We start from the raw sequence: 21,311 nt of genomic DNA, 5'->3' as shown, positions 1-21,311 counted from the left end.
AAGCAGAGAAATAACCCACAGTAAAGTTAGAGGCATATTCCAGGCTATTTAAAAGGTGTTCTATTGCACATCCGGATTTAGAACATGACTAATGTAAATTTTATTTATCTATATACACATATATACATCAGAGTGTGTGTGCGTGCATGTGTGTGTGTTTGTGTGTGTGTGTGTGTGTTTGTGTGTCTGTAACTGCGTGCCTGTGTGTGTTTTGTGTGTGTAGTAGTCGGGTAATGGGATGGCCATTTGTATAATCAGTTTACCTATTTTATATTTATCTGATATGAGTGTTCGTCCGGATGCTATTACATGTGTTTATGTCTGTTTATTTTACAAAGATTGCGACCTAAAATAAACACACGATGTGAGTTCTATATGCTTCATTTTCAATAGTACTTGTCCATGCTTCCTTCTTTCTAAGAAAATTTCTGATTTTTCTAATAAGTATACGTAAGGAAAATTCGATGTTTAAATACATATATTGATTGTTCCGCGTAAACGAAACAGACCTGCAAAAAAATGTACCAAAATTTGATGCGTTGAAAGAATGATTGTTAAGATAAAGAAAACCTTTAAATTTGGAACATAGCGAAATTGTTAGATAGATAGATAGATAGATAGATAGATAGATAGATAGATAGTTAGTTAGTTTGTCTAACTCAGGGGTTCTCAACTGAGGTCCACATGGATCCTAGGGGTCCATAGCATATTTATGGGGGTCCACAGGCAAAACATAACAAAATACAATACAAGATATTGGTAAAGAATTATTATCACTTTAATTTAGATTATTATTATTATTATTATTATTATTATTATTATTATTATTATTATTATTATTATTATAGTTGTTGTAGAATACTTTATTTGCATTAAATCAGTTTTCATTTAAAAATAAAGCTTAATTATATAATATTTCTTTGATTATTAAAACCTCCAAATTTATATGAGTGAAAAATAGAAGCTTGTCTTATGACCAATAGTTATGAAGGGGTCCATCAAGATAAAAAGAAGTGAAAAGAGGTTCACTGAGTAAAAAAAAGGTTGAGAACCACTGGAGTCTTATAACTGTATCCTCAGCAATTACTGCCTTCCATAGTTGTTGTTGTCTCATCCCGTTTTGACCAACTAATCCTCTGGCGTGCTTGTATAGGATTGAAAGCGCTATCGCCAGACAATGCTCACCTGGAACTGTAGAGAATCAACAGCTCTATTCACGGGCACGAAGGGCGATCAAGGTTGGATTTTTTGTTTTATAAATCCAATTTTGTATTCTTATCTGGTCTTCCATTGTCGGGCCTGTACCAAATAGTATTATTTATTTATTTACTTTTTTACCTGAAGAAGGCCCGAGGATGAGTTGGCCTAAACGTAGTGAAACAACAACAACAACTATAAAGATGATCATATCAATCCACAAAACAATGACTACACAACTTATGAAGCCGTATCTCAAAGGATTCAAAAATAAAATATAAATACATAAAATAAAAATTAAAAAATAATATATAATTATTTCTCATATATTACTTGCATTGATCGAATTATTCTTCTCATCTTGAGTATTATTCTTGCAAAGTTTCGGTCGGATTGTCCTTCGGCCGTCTTCAGGCACGTTGGTTGTTGTTGTTTGGAAAAAAAATGAGAAAAGTTACTGGCCCCGTAAATATTTTCATATTCTGTGAGTTAGTATCTATTTTATCGTTTTAGTTTCGAATTTGTGAAAAAATTGGTTGACAAAGAGGAGGAAACTCTAATAAAGATCCCCTTTGTCAACCAGTTTTTTCACAAATTCTAAACTAAAACCATAAAATAGATACTAACTCACAGAATACAAAAATATCTACGCGGGCAGTAATTTTGTTTCTTTTCCAAACAACAACCAACATCTATTAAGACGACCGAAGGACAATCCGACAGAAACATTGCAAAAATAACATTCAAGATGAGAAGAATAATCCGATCAATGCAAATAATATAAACATTCAGAACTTTAATTGTTTCATTTTTTTCTGATTATCAAGTGTATTTGTTAATAGCAAAATATTAATGAAAACTCTGACTCAAATGCGACACATTTCTGTTCATAAATCGATTGTATTAATTGATATCGTTATGAACTATTACAATAGCACATGAGAATAAACAGGCTACACCACACTTTCAAATAATGTTCATCATCTGAAAAAAAAAAGAAAACCAAACGTATTTCCAAAATGTGTTTAATGTGCCTTGCAATCAAAATATCCGCCTCATAAGAGACCTTTGTTCATCAGACAAGTCCGGAAGAAATGAAAAATAAAACTTTGGGAGACAATAAAATCGTGTAGATTTTTGTTTAATTATTTAGTGCTGAGATGACAAAACTCCGGCTCAAACAACGTAAAAAAAAACCCATAAAATTCTCGTCTCTTTTTTTCTTTCTTTCTTTCCTTTTTTTTTTTTTTTTTTTTGACAAAGTCATTTTTCTTCGTTTTTATGGATTTACATTTTTATGCCTTTATAGCTATCTCGATAAAAAATAACGTGCAAAACAATACGGGAACAAAATTCCATAGTCCTATTTCAACATATATATATTTTTTAATTGTTAAAGTACTTCAAATTTTTGTTTTTTGTTAATTTTTTCGTTACATTTGATTCTTTTTTTTTTCCTACGGTTTTTCTTTCTCAACACACCGTTCGGTAAGTTTTGATTTTTTTAAGTCTCAACTTTTAATACCATAAACACGGAATTCAGTCAATATTATTTTAAAGAATTATCCATACTTTGCATTCTTCCGTAGCTTATGGAAGTAATTAATCATTCCCTTGTTAAATACTGATCTTCATTGTTGATAGTTGTTTGCTCTCTTCGAAATGTGTCTAATTTTGCTTCGGTTATCATGTCTGTTTAAATGGTTTAAATTTGATCATTTCCGATTCTGAGTTCTGAACACGTTCTTATACTAAACATGTCCAATCTTTATATACGACATAATAACGTCGGCAAACTGGTTCTCATTAGATCACTAATTAAACATCGTTGAATCTGGTCAGTACAAGTTGGGTAACCATTTGAGAATACCAGACACTGTATATAGAGGACGTCGACAATTTCAGCAGCTGCAGCATTCCATCTGACCTTCAGCTGTCCCGATCCTTCCCTGCCGCTTAATCAGACTGGTTGGAACGAGAGAGTAAGGCTTACCCTGCACAAACCAACTTCACTTTAAATAAACTTCCAACGCGTGTAATCCATAATCTCTTGGGTAATCAGAGGGTCTTCTTCGCTCCAACGGACGAACATTTAGTTAGAATAGTTATGACCAATATATTATCAGATTCATTTACCCGATACGCATCTTTCAGTTAATGATTTTTTTACAAAGGAGTCACCACTTATCAAGGCCCGCAGGCCACTCGAGGATAAGGGTTAATGAGCCAATAACTTTTCTCCTTTCTTTTCCAAGATAATGACCGACACGCCTGACGAAACGTTGCACAAATAACACTCAAGATGAGAACAATAGTCCGATAAAAACATGTAATATGCTGAACTTTGGTTAAGAGGTTCTGCTCAATCCCACCTCTACATTCTATCACGCGTTTCCTCCAAAGAAAAATGCAATGTATTAAAAAAAATCCTTTAAGATGAGTTACGCCAGTTGATAAAAATTGAATTCTTTGCATCGAAGCCAGAAGAATCATATGGCCTCTTGAATATGGTAAACGATGATTATTTCAACGTGTAAAACTGCCCTATTGTTTCAAAACTCCAAAATCAACAAAAATTGTAAAACACTAAGAACCGCTGTTCAGCCTAATTGTAATCTTGTTACCTCTTGAGCGGAAAAATTCACATGAATTCGCCATGTATTCAAAAACGCACCATTAATATTTTTAAAGCGCTGCATCTTTAAACTCATCTTTGCAAAATGTTTCCAATGTTTAAGATTAGGGTAAATTTTGTGTCAATGTTAGTGCAATGGAAGAGAATTACATATATAAGTATATAAAGATCATTGGTTTAATTCAAGTGTCGCGTGCCGCAAGGTGGCGCAGTGGTTAGAGAAACAATTGTAAGGTTGCGCAGTGGAGAAAAATAATTGTAAAGGTGATATTCTCCTGAAGGTTCTCAATGTGGGCGATTGAAAAATGCAAACTTATGACCTCTATCCAGCCATGGCTGACAGAACAAGAACATACTACTCTCGTGAAATAAATATAGGGCTCCGGTCGGAATTCTGTCCAAATTCCCGAGTTCGACAGAAACATTCCCAAGTTCGACAAGATACATCTGAAGAAGGTCGGAGGTTACATCGACCGAAACGTTTGTGAAAATGACACTCAAGATGAGAACAGTAGTCCGATGAATCCAAATAATACGAAAGATCATTGGATCAATTAGGTTTCAAAGACACCAGAAAATAAGAAAAAATGAAATAGACAACTTTGGATCTACACAAGTTGATTTAGACGAACATGGTATTTGAATACGAACAGATAGTAAACCCGAGCTGTATGCTCTTTTATCAGAAGATTAATATAGGTAAAGATTGATTTTTCTGGAATTCTTGAAGCCTAACTGATCCAGATAATTGAACAAGTTTTAATAAGGTAATAGAAACAAAGCTTTGAACTTGGCTCAAATGAAATCGCTTGATGTGAACAGTTCAATTTTGAACAACATTGAATGTCTCTCTCGTTTTCTTTTATTAAGAATTCTTTATTGTCTGCAGAATATTGTAAACAGTCTGTCGGTCAATTACGATTGCAGAATAAGTATATCTCAATTTTGAAACTGGATCATTGTTGCATAATATTCATAAAAAATGCCTTTTTTTTTTGTTCGGAATGAAGCAGTAACTTTAACCAAAGGCAAGAATTTGATTCATTTTGATATTATTTTTGTCGAATCTGGTTTTGGCCAATCTGGCGTTGATAATCCAAATAAAAAAAAATATTCAGAAGAACAAGACAAAATAATGTTCGTAATCATTTAAATGATTCAGAATTCTGATTTTTTTCCCCCCAAAAAAGTAAACTTTTACTTTTTCGCTCTTTCATTAGAAATGTTAAGGCAATATTTCATTCCTTTTAACTCGTGGTAATCTTTGGGACAGTTTTTGTTGGAATGGTTCAAGTATGAAGATATTACCTTCTTTGGAACCAGAAAAAAATTTGGCAGTGTTCGAAGTCGAGTGGAATCCAGTAGAATTGATTTGGAAGATAGCAATAAATGTTTTCCCATTAGTCATGCACTCATTTGACCTCGCATTAATTTATTTTTTTTCTTTAAACATAAAACCTCACACATGGAAATAAGTCTTCTGGTTTGGGAATAAAAAATAAATAAAATGAAAAAAAATGCTTATTTTTTAAACAAAATATTGTTTTTTTTTTTGTTTTGTTTTTTCGGTTCTTTTTTTAACTTAAAAACTATTTGGAATATTAAATGCCTTTTTCTCAAATTGCCTTTTGTCAAGGTTTATTGGATTTCATTTAATCTCTATCATTTATGATTTGTCATTCTTGCTTTAGTTTCGTTTATTAACAAAAAAGATATTGCAAAAATGTTGCATTTTACTCGTAGAAGAACGGAATATTCAAACATTAATGAATTGTGTGTGTGCGTGTGTGTGTGTGTGTGTGTGCGTGCGCGCGTGTGTATGTGCGTGTGTGTGTGTGCGCGCGCGGGTGTGTGCATGTGTGTTTTATAAGATGAGATTATACGGGATAATCACGTTAACACAGAGTACTAGATTGGTGACCATTTGCGAATACTAGGCGTCATATGAAAGAGGATGTCGACACCTGTCTGCAAAGACTGCAAAACGCTAACATCGTCACCTCCACTGAACGGAATATACTGGGGACCACTTGTAAATTTAATATTTCCTTGACACTTCCTCCTTTGAAGCATTCCAGTTGATCCCTTTTCGTGTGAACGCCGTTTGCACATTATAATGCTCCCTATGTTGGGTTAAGCATATTGGGAAGTAATATACAAATTATCATTAGTATATTAAGCGAAGCTCGTTGTGTAAACAAATTGAGCTTAGGTATTTGGACAATGTCAAAAGATTGTTAATTCACTACCTGCATAGCAGCAGCCGAATAGCGCAACAATTAGAAGCTCCGACTATCGTTTGGGCGGCCGAGTTTCGATCCTGACTTGAGGTAGTTGCTTGTCTAGCCGCACTGATGAGTTATTAAACAGCGAAACAGTACTGTATGTGGATGATTATATATATATATATATATATATATATATATATATATATATATATAATACTTTATATATATATATAATACGTTAATCTTTTCCAGAGTTAAAGCAACCAATTAAGTTTAACGAGGTTATGAATTCCCTACTTACCCTACGTCACTCAATACCGAAGTAGGGCAAGATATACTTTCTAATTGTTTTTACATAAGCAATAATATGTCGCTACACATTCATGAGCATGTTTCAGTCAGCTAGTTACTAGAAAGTAGGGACGTCTTCAAGCGATACTGCTTATACGAAAGCTAAGTTTGTTCTGAAAATATCAGGTCTTCAGCATCATAGGGAATTATTATCAAAAGGTCCTTTTTTTCCATTTATTTTCTTTCTTGCCTATCTTCTAATCTCTTTACAAATCTATATAGTGATGGTGTTCGGGTAACGGGGTATGTAAGAAGGTAACGTAAGTTGTTCGTTTTCTGACCAGGACAAATTCGAGTTAATTCAAAGTCATGTTTATAACGGAGTAATTGAGATTAATGTTATAGCTGTTTTTGACATAGATATTCCAAAAATTGTTAATCGAATATACCTCTGCTATTTCACACAATACGCAGTAAAACTTTTATGTTTTAGGCGTTTACGATGTTAGCGGCTTCATTGACAATCTTTTATTATCTTTATCTCTGATTTCTTAACCCCCCGCGGCCCTGTCGGTGGGGCATTAGAATACGCCGACTGCCCCCCTGCAGAGGATAAAAGTCCCTCAATGGGAGTCCTGGATATGACATTAAACTATATCCAGTGGTGAGGCCCCAGCTTGTGGGCTTTGGGGAGTGTGGAGCCACCCTTTAATTACCATTGCTCCCAGGTCCACTCTGACCCGGAGTGGTAGTACCTGTTAGGTCCCAACTATGGGTTGAATAGAAACCGACGTGAAAACAACAAATATATTCTTTAAAAAAAAAAAATTCTTCAAAATCTTTGGATTCGATATTAAATAACCCGAAAAGGGTTGATATGGCGTAAAAAAAAACACCCAACCAACCAACCAATCTTAACCCCCGCATCTTTCCCTCTTTATTTCTATATTTCAATACAGACTATAATCCACGCCCATATTTTGTCGTTTTTACATACAAAATCTTCTTCCTTATTCCTATTTTCAACAACATGTGACAGAACCTCCTGATAAACATTTGCTATGATGCTGAAGACCTGAGATTTTCATTACAAACTTTGCTTCCGTATAAGCAGTGTCGCCTGAAGAGGTCTCTATTTACTAGAAAGAAACTAACTGACCGAAACATACTCATGAATGTGTAGCAGCATAATATTACTTATATAAAACAAATAGAATATATATATATATAAATATATATATATAAATATATATATATTTATATATATATATATTTATATATATATAAATATATATATATATTTATATATATTTATATATATATATATTTATATATATATATATATAAATATATAAATATATATATATTTATATATATATATAAATATATATATATATATATATATATATATATATATATATATGTATATATATATTAACTTTCATCAGTTTGGACAGACTATGGATATCCACTGTAAGGGTACCTTTGCATGAAGTTTCTGTGGCAAGAGTTGCGCAATCTCCAACCACACCTCTCCTGAGTTGACATTTCTGAATACTAGTGGCAAGTGGAGGTTCAGGATGACTTGAAACAATGCCAAGATAAGCGGAATGCACATACAGCGCCTAGAATTCTCAAATGGTTACCCATCTGGCACTAGCCAAGCTCAACGTTGCTTAACTTCGGTGATCTGAAGAGAACAAGTGTGCCAACGTGGTTATGCCGTATACACACACACACACACACACATATACACATATATATACATACATATATACGAGAAAATGCTAAAGAAATATAAATTTACACACTTTACAAGTCTAATAAATTCACACACATTACAACAAAGTGTATTATAAAACATAAAATCGTCCTTCAAATCAAGGTTCACACGTGTTTTCTATATTTTATAATACTCTTTCTTGTGTTAGTTGAATTTATTAATATTATAAAGAATGTAACTTTACATTTCTTTATTATTAGTTTTTCTTCTACAATAATGATCTGCCCATATTGTGCATATATTAGAAATAATTTCAAATAGTTATGTTAGAATTTTTCATATATATATATATATATATATATATATATATATATATATATACACACACATACACACACATAGTTTCCTTCCCAAGATAAACACACATAGTTTACTACCCGAGATACACACACATAGTTTCCTTCCCGATATGGGTAGGATTCTAACACTGTTTCCTTTTAATTTTCGTATGGTCTATGATCGTTTTCTTTATTTGCGTTTTTCCTTTTAATATCCAAAATGTCCTCTGCAATAGGGATGAAACGTTGATCATTTCATAAATTCATCGGTTTTTTCTTTTTTCAAAACAACATAATGTCAACCATCGCTGGTATTTTTATTTTTATTCATATATATATATATATATATATATATATATATATATATATATATATATATATATATATATATATATATATCACAAATCTCTCATATTGAAATTTGAACTTCTTTCGTATCAAAATTCAACTGCATTGATTCTTTATATCGAAAGTAATGTTTGACATGAGAGAAAGGTTGCACCTCCTCTATTAGAATACATTATTTTACGTGATCCATATATTTTTTTTAACAAAATAAAACTTCATCCATCCTTTATTTGGAATTTAATGTCTGGGATGATTTTTAAAAATGTTTCACATCTTAAGTTAGAATTCATCGTTTTGCTTGATCCATCTTTTATTTGGAATTCAATTTCTAGCAGGAGAAAAAAAAAAGAAAATATGCCATCACTTATATTAGAATTCATCGTTTGACTTGATCCATTATTTTCTAACAAAATTCAACTTGATCCATCGTTTATATTGGAATTCAATGATTGACACAAGAAATCAAGGAAGTGTTTTCACTTAGATTAGAATTCATAGTTTTACTTGATCCATTCTTTTCTAACAAAATTGAACTTGATCCATCGTTTACATCGGAATTCAATGATTGACACGAGAGAAGTAGGAGGTGATATCACTTAGATTATAATTCATAGATTTACTTGATCCATTCTTTTCTAACAAAATTGAACTTGATCCATTTTTTATGTCGGAATTCAATGATTGACACGAGAGAGGTGTCATCACTTAGATTAGAATTCATCGTTATACTATTTTATGAAAACATTAAGTGATTATAAATATGCTTAATTTGATATGTTTCTTGCGGCATATCAACACTACTTTGGTTGACTAGCGAGACACATAACAAACCTACTGTAAACAATGCTCTGTAAATTAATCGTGGGAGACGAAATTGTGTTTTTTTTCCGCAGAGCCAGTAGAAATGGGCGTTCGTACCATTGTCAGAGATAGTAATCTTTAAGTGGATTAACTCCCATAAAACGTTTTTGTTGATTTCAAAATCGATGCTGGTAACTGTGACGCATTCATTATTGCAGGTTTGAATCGAAACATTTCTAGCAACGTGGAAAATTTTGCTACCCAAATGCAATTGCATAAACATTTATCATTTTCCATCCTCATATTTTTTTTTACAACCATGAAGAATAAATAGTAATTGTTTTTGTTTGTTTGTTGACATGTTTGTTTGTTTGTTTGCTTTAATTTTATTCCGAATATGTCGTAATTTCATATTAAAATATCACTGGATATAAATTACGGTGTATGTTCTTGATTTTCTTATGTCAAATTATGATTTTGCTCTTTATTTATTTATTTATTTATTTATTTATTATTATTATTATTATTATTATTATTATTATTATTATTACTCACTCACTCACTCACTCACTCAGAGTTTTCACACTAATTGCCCACTCACAATAATCGGTGTTGCCCCCCACCCACCCCATAGTGTCTGAGTAACAACAAGTCTCTTCAGATTTCCACCACTCTCTAATTTTATCAAAAAACCACCGAAAATCATTTTGCGCGATCGAAGCAGACTTTTACTATTGCTGTTTTCGTTAGCAACGACCGCCATTGGATTGAGCTAGAATTTTTCTACTGTTGTTGTTGTTGTTGTTGTTGTTGTTATTATTATTATTATTATTATTATTATTATTTATTTTTTATTTTATGCTTTATTTTTTTTAATGTTCGTGTACTGTGTTAAAATGACGTAGAAAGATCATGTCTTCCGTAGACATGTTGCATTTTGAACTTGTGCAGAAGTTGAACAGTGGCGTCATCAAGATTTAAGTTTTAACTTGATCCAGTCCACAATTGAAAAGTACCCAATTACGCGAACATGTTCTTCAACATATAATAATAATAATAATAATAATAATAATAATAATAATAATAATAATAATAATAATAATAATATTTGCCCAATTAAAGGATCATCTGGATTTCGCATAGGGTTGACCATTACTTTACATAGTTAATAAGTTTCCTTATAAAAGTTTCATATTGTAAATTTTTTTTCATATGCGTACAGTTTAATTCAATGCAATTTTCTGCAGTTTGAACGTATTGAGTTTTCCATATATGGCAGTGATAAAAATTGACAACATTTTTTTTATGAACAGCTTTAATTTTGCTACCAATGTTACTGGTGCTATGTTTGTATCAAGTTCTCACATTTGGCCAAAAAAAAAAAAAACTTAACGTATTTTTTGACAAGAGATATTTCGATCAGTCGAAAAAGATAATTTCTGAAGACACGTTTTATCTTTAAAATCTCTGAACAGTCCGTCATATTATTATTTATTTTCTCAGTTTCACTGTTGCGTTTGGTTGTGTGAATAAAAAACAGAAGGAAGTGATCGTCTGCGATTTGAAAGATTTGCTGAAGATGAGACTTTGTTTTGTGTCGAGATAGTTTTTGTTTTGCTTTTTTTTCTGTTGTTGTTGGAAGGGTAGGTGGGGTGGGTCGTTGGATCTAGGTGTGACGTGTTATGGTTTTTGTGTGGGGAGTCCATTTATTCAGCCATAAGACATGGGGTCGAGAAACGATCTTCGTCGGCAGGATGGACACGGTCGCTTTTTGGTGTTTCTCCCAAGAGTTGAACGAGAAAGATGGCCGACACACCTGGACAACAGAAAGAAAAAAAAAAGCAAACAAATTAAATCATAAATAAATTATTACGCTTACAATTAAGAATCTTCTCTGTCTGTCTGTCTCTCTCTCGCTTTCTCTTTCACAAACGTACACACACACACACACACACACACACACACACATGATGTCTTGATTTTGTTAAAACAATATATGAATGCTTAATTACAAAAGATGGTAATTTTGAAGCTTACAATTTAAGTCATCTCATTCTCACTTAAAATTCATTGGGATATGAACGGTTATCGAATTATCAATTATATAAACTCAATAAAATTCGTAATACTATAAATAATATCTCTCACTCTCTTTTCCTTTTACATTAAGTTGGTTGAGCTTTATTTGACTTTTCCAGATATGTTTAATAAGGAATACATCCCCCTCTCATTCAAAAACATCCCTACCCCATCCCCCTCTCATCCAAAACCATCCCTACCCCATCCCGGAAATCCTAAATGCCCTGGCATAAAGAGTCCCTTCTATCCCCCAAATTTTGCCTGTATTCAATTATTCAATAAATGATCCATTCTATATCTACCTATATATAGTTTTGTGTCTTCATTTCATACTCTTGTTTGTCCTACTATATATATATATATATATATATATATATATATATATATAAAAAGAGGTAAATGTGGTAAGAAACAAGGATAAAGAGTGCTCAATACGTTAGTAGAGCCAAATATGTGTTTTATAATTACAATCTCAAGTGTATTAACTTAATTCATTACAAATTGTTTCAATTGACAAGATAAAAATTATACGTCCTTATCGTCAGATGATTCAAGTTAAAATAAAAATAAAAAGGAAAAATATGGTTTTCCAGGTGACTGCAGCATGGTCGTCTTCATGTTCAATGTAAACAAGTTTTTGATGTCTCGCCCGCTTAAATTCTACCCAACTTCCACATCCAACAATTATTAAGCGTTTGTCTTAGTGATCACCTTACACTCATTAGCGCTTATCCTTGAGTGGCTTTTGAGCTTTGGTAGCGGTAACTCTCTTATATATATATATATATATATATATATATATATATATATATATATATATATATATATATAGGTTAGAATGATAACATTGTCGCCTAGAAAAGACGATATGATTCCATTTCCACTTGATGAAAACCGATTTTCTTTTTGTTGCAGACTGTCTACTAGTTGACAAGTTCTGTACAAATCTCAAGAGCGATAGAAGCCTTTTATCATGTGTGAAAGTGAAACAATGTTTCTTGAACTAACACTAGTTCTACGTTTTCTAGGATCATCAGTTGTTTATTAATGAAATACTGTTTTAGAGATTTAAAAACAAACAGTATATTAAATCGTGGATCCCCAGCAGTGTTGATCAAACACTACCTCCCCTAAGTAAAAGAACAAAAAGGTTTCGGATAATGTGTATTTGGGGGGTTGGGGGTGAGAGAAAAACAAAAAAAGTGATGATTATGAGTCTAATTTACCTCGTGTGAACAATATGTCCACATGATAAATAATCGAGCCTGGCTCGAATATCACCAATAATCTCTCCACAAACTTCACACATAAGTTCCATTTCTTGCACAAACTCTTGGGCAAAACGTCCATGAAGTTGCGACTTTTCCGGTTCGTTCAACCACTGATAAAGACTCTTTAAATCGTCGTGGCATCGAAGCATCAGCAACTGAAAAAATAAATCAGTAAACAAAAATGGTAAATTAAAATAAATTACAGAAGTTAAAAGTAGTTTGCTTTAAGCATTGTTTAATGTGTATATAAAAGAAATTTAGATGTATAGAAGGTGGAACACTGCAGAGATGTAACGGGTAGAATCACATTGAAGCAACGTAAGGTATAATGGTAGAACCTGCCATGCAGTTTCACTTCATTGAATCAATATATTTGTGTGTATATATAAAATCATGCATATATATATATATATATATATATATATATATATATGTGTGTGTGTGTGTGTGTGTGTGTGTGTGTGTGTGTGTGTGTACTAGCAGTTCAGCCCGTCTTTGTTCGGGCCCTATGTACTGTTCATAACTTTATGTTCATATGTATATATTAAAAAGTGTGCATGTGTATGGTAATGCCTTTTTATATAATAGGGTTTCTTAACTACTATAGAAAAAAGTTGGTAGAGATCGCAGAGGTCAATTTTTTTTTTAAAAACTTTGACCCCAAGTTTGAACCCTTAACATTTATTGTTTTGGGTTCAAATCAAATGAAAAAGTTTGACAAATGTCCAAGTAACTTACATCTAAAATTTCAAGTTTTTAATAAATAAATTTTTTAATAAATTTTTTGATGACGTCATATAGCAGAAAGAACATTAACTGCGCCATATCTTTTAAAAATATACTAACGGCTGTATAACGTTATTAAAAATCTCCCTCTTTAATAACGAAAGCCCCCCCCCCCTTTCTTTTTAATTTCTAACGTCGTTTTCCGTTTCTGAAATAGAACAGCATCACAGTTTTCACAAGAAAATGTTCAAATATTTGTACTGATGTTTTTGTTTTTTTAATTTCATTCATCCTGAGGAAGTCTCGAAATAAAGACGAAACGTTGATGAACACATAACTCGGTTTGTTCGTTTTTATTTCTTTCCCTCTCTCTCCACTCTCTGTCCTCTCTTTCTATAACTCTCCTGTCTCTCCTCTCTCTATATCTCTCTCCCTCCCTCTCTCTCTCTCTCTCTCTCTCTCTCTCTCTATATATATATATATATATATATATATATATATATATATATATAATCAGTCTGTTTGTTGCTTTTTATAGAAAAATATTAGAAACCCTTCCAGAATTTACCAAGGCCGAAACTAAACAGATTTTAATATGTACAATTTTCCAGGGAACACAATGGAAGCGGTTATGAACCTTTAAGTTTACCTCTAATGCCATAATCATGGGAAGGGTTTTTTAAAATTTCAAATATATCCCATTTTTATAAACTTTAAATCATACCTAACGATGGGAAAACTTAGCAACACCAACGGATATTTGTTGAGAACGTTTATGTTATTTGGCATCCCAAGATGATGAGGATAAAACATTTCGCAAAATCTGAATTCTTCCCCAATCAAACAGAAAACATGTAGTTGTGTTGTAGATTGAGGTTTAAAAACCTTTCTTTAGACTTGATGCCAGGTGTGAGTTGAGAAATTAGAAGAACTTCTATATTTAGAAGTGTCGCTACTTATTTTTAAGGTTGCTGACGATACCGAAATACCTTTCTCCACTCTGTTGTTATTTTAGTTTTTGTTTTATTATTTATCTATTATATATATATATATATATATATATATATATATATATATATATATATATATATATAAACCCTCATAGTGTTATATATATATAACTCTCCTAGCGTTATATCTACCTATCTACTTATCAATCTATATATATATATATATATATATATATATATATATATATATATATATAAGAAGGAGAGAGAAAGAGAGAGAGAGAGAGAGTGTGTGTGTGTGTGTGAGAGAGAGAGAGAGAGAGAGAGAGAGAGAGAGATCTAATTATACCGGAATATCTTTTTGCAATCTGTTGCTATTTTTATTTGGTTTTATTATTTATTTATTTTTTACTATTACAATAGAAAAATGCGAGCATGAAAAGTAATATGGTTAAGCTTAAACATGGAAAATAAAGCACTAGTTGTTAAAACTGGAAAAGAAAAGGACAAGATATTCTAGTAAAAAATATAATAAATTTATAACTTAAAATATTGCAGCATTAAGAATTGATTATATAACGTCTAGCTGAATCCACTGTCAAAAACTTCCCACACTCTTTATCTATGCCTAAATCAAAACGTAAATTCCATAAACAAAGCTTTTTCTTAGAACTGCACGTCTGTGGAACTCTGTTCCGTCTGCCTGCTTACCACCTGACTACAACTTGGATGTCTTCAAGTCCAACGTAAACAAATTCCTGATGAACCGCCCCCTTAAGTAGACACTTTATTAAATCTCCACACTAACGCACTGTACTTACAATAACCCTTATCCCTGAGTAGCTTCTTGGCCTTGATAAGTGGTGACCACCTTGTAAAAAAAATTGAATTTTAAAAGAATTCTTAATGCTGCAGTATTTTCAGTTATAAATTTATTATATTTTTTAGTAGAATATCTTGGGGAAACTTATTGCTACCTAAATCTCAATGAAGACCAATGGTCGCTGCCAGTGAGAAATCAATGGCAAACAGCTGTTGTGATAACGCAAAGCCATTTGCAAAGGATATCGAAAAAGGTGGAATGTACTAGAAATCTGGGGAGAGTTGATGTCACATTGACTTCAGGAAACATCACTGATTATTATCAGCAGGTAATCTCCAATGTTGAAATGTGTAAGAACTCCTAGTGAATACAGAATAATAATAATAATAATGATAATAATAATAAACTGGTGGTGGTAGTAGTAGTAGTAGTAGTAGTAGTAGTAGACGTTGTTAAAATAATCAAGTGTTAACTATTCTACACTTTTACTGATGGATTGTTTATTATGTTGCACTTCCAGCCAACAATTTCCGATGTTAAATTCAAAACTCTGCTGTTAAACGTTCCTACTCTAAAACTCGACACACCTGTCAAAACCTGCTACGTCAAATTCAAATCAGGTTTTTTAAATTTAAACTGAAAGCATCTCATTTGCATATGAGGTGACAGGATCGTCAGCAAACAAGAGAAATAAAAGCCATATTTTAATATTTTTTTTTTAAATTCTTTTTGTTTGCACCGGATACTAAAGATTGCTGCAAAAAGAAGTTTGTATTAATTTTGAAGGCATTTAATCAAAGAAGAAGAAGAAGAAGAAGAAGAAAAAGAAGAAGAAGAAGAAGAAGAAGAAGATGGTGTATATTTGCTTACTTTACTTCCAATGGCGCGTGCCGCACTAAGAGCTTTTTGATTAAAATCAATCGCCTGGAAAGAAAGAAAGAAAACAAATGATTATTATTATTATTATTATTATTATTATTATTATTATTATTATTATTATTATTATTATTAATAATAATAATAATAATAATAATAATAATAATTCCTCCCACAAATCACAACAGATACAATTATAACCCTAACCCCCTATCTTAGTCCGGGGGAAGAGCCGCATCCGTCGCTATCCTGGTTTACGGGAGCATACATGTGATGTACTTCTGGCCGTGTTCATCGCTCCCAGCTCACAGGACCATAGATGCAACCCAGCAGGGCTACATTCTTACTTGTCTAGTGGTGGACCCCTCAAGGGTGACCAGACTCTCACCGGTGACTGGAAAATATCTCTCCGCTACTCAGAGCACGCGAAATGTGCATGACCCTAAGTCCGTGTGGCAACATCGTCCACTTCGGCCGTCACTCTGGCTTCGTGCTAGATCCAGTATGTCTCCTTCATCATCTGGCGTCAGGGCATACCTGAAATAAACTGCATCTTCATTCAGGCCGGCAATCGAGAAACAAAGAAAAATTCTGGTTCATTTTCGTAAAAACCAAACAAAATAATTATTTATAAATCATTTTACACTTGTTTAAAGTCGAGTTCTTTTCTCCGAGCTTCGTGATGCAGGTTGTATAACTTAAGTTCATCTAGTGGATTTCCCAGCTAAGAACAAGAGCTTTTCAACTTAGCTCTTATGAAGGTTTCTGCCCCACCCCTCCAGGCGGGGCAAGGGCGATGTGCACGTCCCAACAATGCCAGCCAGCAAAAAGACTCTAATTCTAAAAAGCCAATCGTTTTTTATAATCGTCTGTCATATTGAAGATTACTTTTCTTTTTTTTTCCTCTGAACCTCTTTTTTCTCTATCCCATTATTTTATGTTCTTTTCATTTTCTCTTTTCTTGTGAACCTCTTCTTTCTCTTTTGTGACCATATCTCTCCCTAGGTTCAATTTATTTATTTACCTGTCTAACTAACTTATCACTGGCTTGATGGCCTGGTAGTTAAATACAACAGGTGAACCCAAATGACAACATCTCCCAGACACCAAAACAGACATTTTGAACCCAAGTCATTGTTTCCATAATATTTTAATTGTTTTTCAAAACTCAACCAGAAAACGATCCTGTATTGTTTTTCTGCCAAACTCAAGAATCTCATTATCACATTTATTTATTTTTCCTCCCATTGAAATATTTATTTCTCATGGACATTTTTGCCTCTTCTTATCACCACATAAGTACAAAATGGAAATTAAACCCGCCTAAGGAACAATTTTATCTATTATATTTTCTTTCTCTTGATAAATGTCCCAGGGAAATATTTCTTTTTTTCTTGATCAAATATCACCCTCCTTCTCTTCATCTATTTTACAAGCAAGTCCATCACAGACCTAAACAATTTAATTTACGCAGGGGCCAAGATGGTAAGTATAAAGTTCCAATCAGAAAAATAGCCAGGGAAAGATAAATCGAAAAAACCTGGATAGGAAGTAAGGCTAGAAACCCAAATAAACAAACATAAAAAGCTCAAAAGATAAACTGGAAGAAATCAATGTTGCTAAGATGGAAAATTGTAAATATAACTAGAAGGGAGGAGCTGCATAAGAAACAGGAAGAACTGAACCAAAAAATAGAAGCAAAAGAAGGGAGATTGAGATATAAATCTGAACAGTGCAAGCAAAACAGGACATTTGAAAACAATGAAAGCCAATTCTACCAAAATGTGAACGAAGAAAAAACAAAAACAGGACGACCAAACCCATCAGAAACAAAACTTTATTGGAGTAAGATATAGGAAGATGGATGGGATCACAATAGAAATGCCGAATGGCTGAAAGACATGAAAGAAGAGTTACAACAAATAGAAGAAGGAACAGTGAATGAAATCAGCAAAGAAATCATAAAGAAAACCATAGGAAAAATGACAAACTGGAGAGCACCAGGACACGACGGGATACATGCATACTAGTTTAAAAAAATTCACAACATTACATGAAAGGCTAGCTCAAAACCTGAGAAGATGTATACAGGAAACAAACGTGCAAGATTGGATGACAAAAGTCAGACCACACTGATACAGAAGGACACGGGAAAAGGAACCACCCTCAGCAATAATAGGTCGATCACGTGCTTACTCACTATATGGAAAATACTGACAGAACAACTGAGTGAAAAAATCTACCACTCCTTGAATAATCGAGGACTTCTTCCCAAAGAACAGAAAAGATGGCTAAAAGGAAAAAGAGGAACACATGATCTACTATATAAAGACCAAAAGATCCTGAAGGAGGTAAAAAAAAAGAATCTCGCCATGGCATGGATCGACTACAAAAAAGCACACGACAGGATCCCCCAAACAAGCTTAATAGAATGCTTAAAAATGCATAGAATACCAAGCAGGATCATCAACATACTAGAAAATGCGATGAAAACAAGGAGACAGGAAATGACAGCTGACGGACAACACATAACAGAAATTAACATACAAAGAGGCATCTTCCAAGCTTGATACAAGTTTTCTAATGCGGAGGAAAAAATGAACCACCTCATGTACACGGATGATCTGAAACTTTTCACAAGGACTGAAAATGAACTAGAGACACTAATAAACGCTACCAGGATCTTTAGCCAGGATATCCAAATGAAGTTTGGTATGAAAAAGTGCACACTACTAGTTATAAGAAATGGAAAACTGGAGTCAACAAAAGACATGGAAGTACCCAACCAAACGGAGATTAGGGCACTAAAGGAAAAAGACGCCTATAAATACCTGGGAGTTCTGGAAGTAGAAATGAAAGAGAGAATCGGAAAGGAATACCTCAGGAGGACAAGGAAACCGCTGGAAACTAAATTATATAACAGAAACTTAATAATAGGTATAAAAATATGGGCAGTATCACTAGTAAGATACTCTGGACCGTTCATAGGATGGACCAAAGAAGAACTGAGACAGCTCAATCAGAAGACCAGGAAACTCATGAACATGCACAAGGCATTACACCCGAAGGATGATGTTGACAGATTCTACGTGAAAAGGAAAGACGGCAGGAGAGGACTGGTTTGTACAGAAGACTGTGCGAATGACACCCCCCAAAAAAAACTAGAAAAATATATAATGCCAAACACCGAAAGGAAAATTATGGCCGCAAAAGACACGGAAAAAGTCAACAAAACAGAAAATAGAGAGATAAAGAATAAGACAAGAAAAGAAACAGGGGAAGAGAAACAACTACGCGGAAGACTTATAAGGATGACAAAATATGAGAATAACGAAAACATTTGGACATGGATGCGAAAAGGACACGTAAACCTGAATACTTATAACTGCAGCACAGGATAACTTAATAAGAACTAACCACATCAAAGCAAAGATCGACAAAACGCAAGAAAACAGCAAACGCAGACTCTGTGGACAAAGAGACGAAACGATAAACCATTTAGTAAGTGAATGTAGCAAACTAGCCCAAAAGGAATACAGGAACAAACACGACCAAGTGGGAAAGGCAGTACACTGGGAATTGTGCAAACAACTGCTTCTCGAACGCATTGGACAAATGGTACAAACATAAGCTGGCAACAGTACTTGAAAACTAGAATCACAAAATCCTATGAGACATGGACATACAAACAGATAAACCCATCCAAGCAAGAAGACCGGATTTTGTAATAATTAACAAGAAATAAAAGTCCTATCAAATCGTAGATTTTGCTGTTCCAGGTGACTACAGGATAAATATCAAAGAAAAGAAGAAACGAAGCAAATACACAGAGCTAGCCAGAGAGCTGAAAGGGATATGGATGATGAAAAAATCAAGATAGTATCTATAATAGTTGGAGCACTAAGAACAATTCCGAAAAACTTTGAAAAAAGAATAGGATAAATTGTAATCAGAGGAATAGCTGGAAAGATACAATGAATAACAATAATGAAAATAATTAAAATATTACGGAAAATCCTTGAATGTAAAGACTAATACACGAGCCACATGCGCGGGCCAGACAACCTGCTGCAGAGACAAAACATGAAACGTTAAATGGAACCAAGATCAACGAAGCTGCATACCTATAAGCTCACTATCTCCTCCTCATCTCCTACCATTACCTAATCACCACTATACCTCAAAAGAGAATGATGCTAAATAGCTGAGAAGGTTCGTGAAGGGTGGAAGGACCGAGGAGAGAGCGCTGACCTCTGGTCGACAAGTGCCAAGAGAACTGGGACCTTAGGAAGGCTTATTGCCACTCAAATTCTAGTGGAGACCAATGGCCAATGCTAGCAAAAAATCAGTGGTACGTGGCTGTTGCGATAATGCAAATTCATTTGCAAATGTTATTGAAAGCGTGGAGGAGAGTACTGGAAATTCAGGGAGACTTGTTGTCACTCAGCTTCCAGGGAACACAACAGGTTGTTCTCAGGGAGAGACATTTTATGACCTGTGTGAAATCTCCTTATGAGATATTATCCCATCAATATGCCTTTTTAAGCTGTAGCTGAGTAAAAAAAGAAAATAGCTTAATATTTTGTAAGTGCAAGTTTAAGGAAAATAGTTGTCTTACCCCGCGGAAGTTTCTCTGTGCAGCTGCTGTCCGTGCCAGCCCCCGTAGGGCTTCAGCTTCCCCTAACCGGCAACCAATTTCTGCCATTATCGATTGAGCACACTCAAAACGTGGCACTGATCGCTGCAAAATAAACATAAACACATAGTTGAAAAGTTGACCACAAAATAACGAAAATGATATGTAATCTATCCCTTGTTAAGCTGACCTGTTGAAAATTGTGATTTTGCTGCGAAGGTTGGTTAGTGCCAGAGAGTTCAAGTGTTAAGTTGCTAACGTATGTCAAACTGTGTAGCTGGGATCGACGAGAGCAGCTTGAAATGGGTCATCCGGGTATGTGCGAAAGAGAACATGGAAACAGAAAGAAAGAAAGAGAGAGACGGTGCGTGAAAGAAAGAGAGGAAGAT

The 21,311-nt window shown here is 33.6% G+C and overlaps 1 protein-coding gene across 1 annotated transcript in view; it reads right to left on the bottom strand.

The window, feature by feature from the left end:
• Positions 1–11,167: 11,167 nt before the first annotated feature.
• The window catches only part of LOC145241352 (43 kDa receptor-associated protein of the synapse-like), a 157,021-nt gene continuing 146,877 nt past the window's right edge, over positions 11,168–21,311 (bottom strand). The window contains exons 3-6 of the mRNA XM_080104221.1: positions 20,905–21,027; positions 16,281–16,334; positions 12,867–13,066; positions 11,168–11,377 (exon numbers count right to left, since the gene is read on the bottom strand). Coding sequence (XP_079960347.1) covers positions 11,272–11,377; positions 12,867–13,066; positions 16,281–16,334; positions 20,905–21,027 — 483 coding nt within the window. The 3' untranslated portion in view covers positions 11,168–11,271. The remainder of the gene's footprint in view (positions 11,378–12,866; positions 13,067–16,280; positions 16,335–20,904; positions 21,028–21,311) is intronic.

The sequence above is a fragment of the Euprymna scolopes genome, chromosome 20 (genome assembly GCF_053919585.1).
Source record: "Euprymna scolopes isolate OS-2025 chromosome 20, ASM5391958v1, whole genome shotgun sequence".
NCBI lineage: Eukaryota > Metazoa > Mollusca > Cephalopoda > Sepiida > Sepiolidae > Euprymna > Euprymna scolopes.
This window is presented reverse-complemented; position numbering and strand designations above follow the sequence as displayed.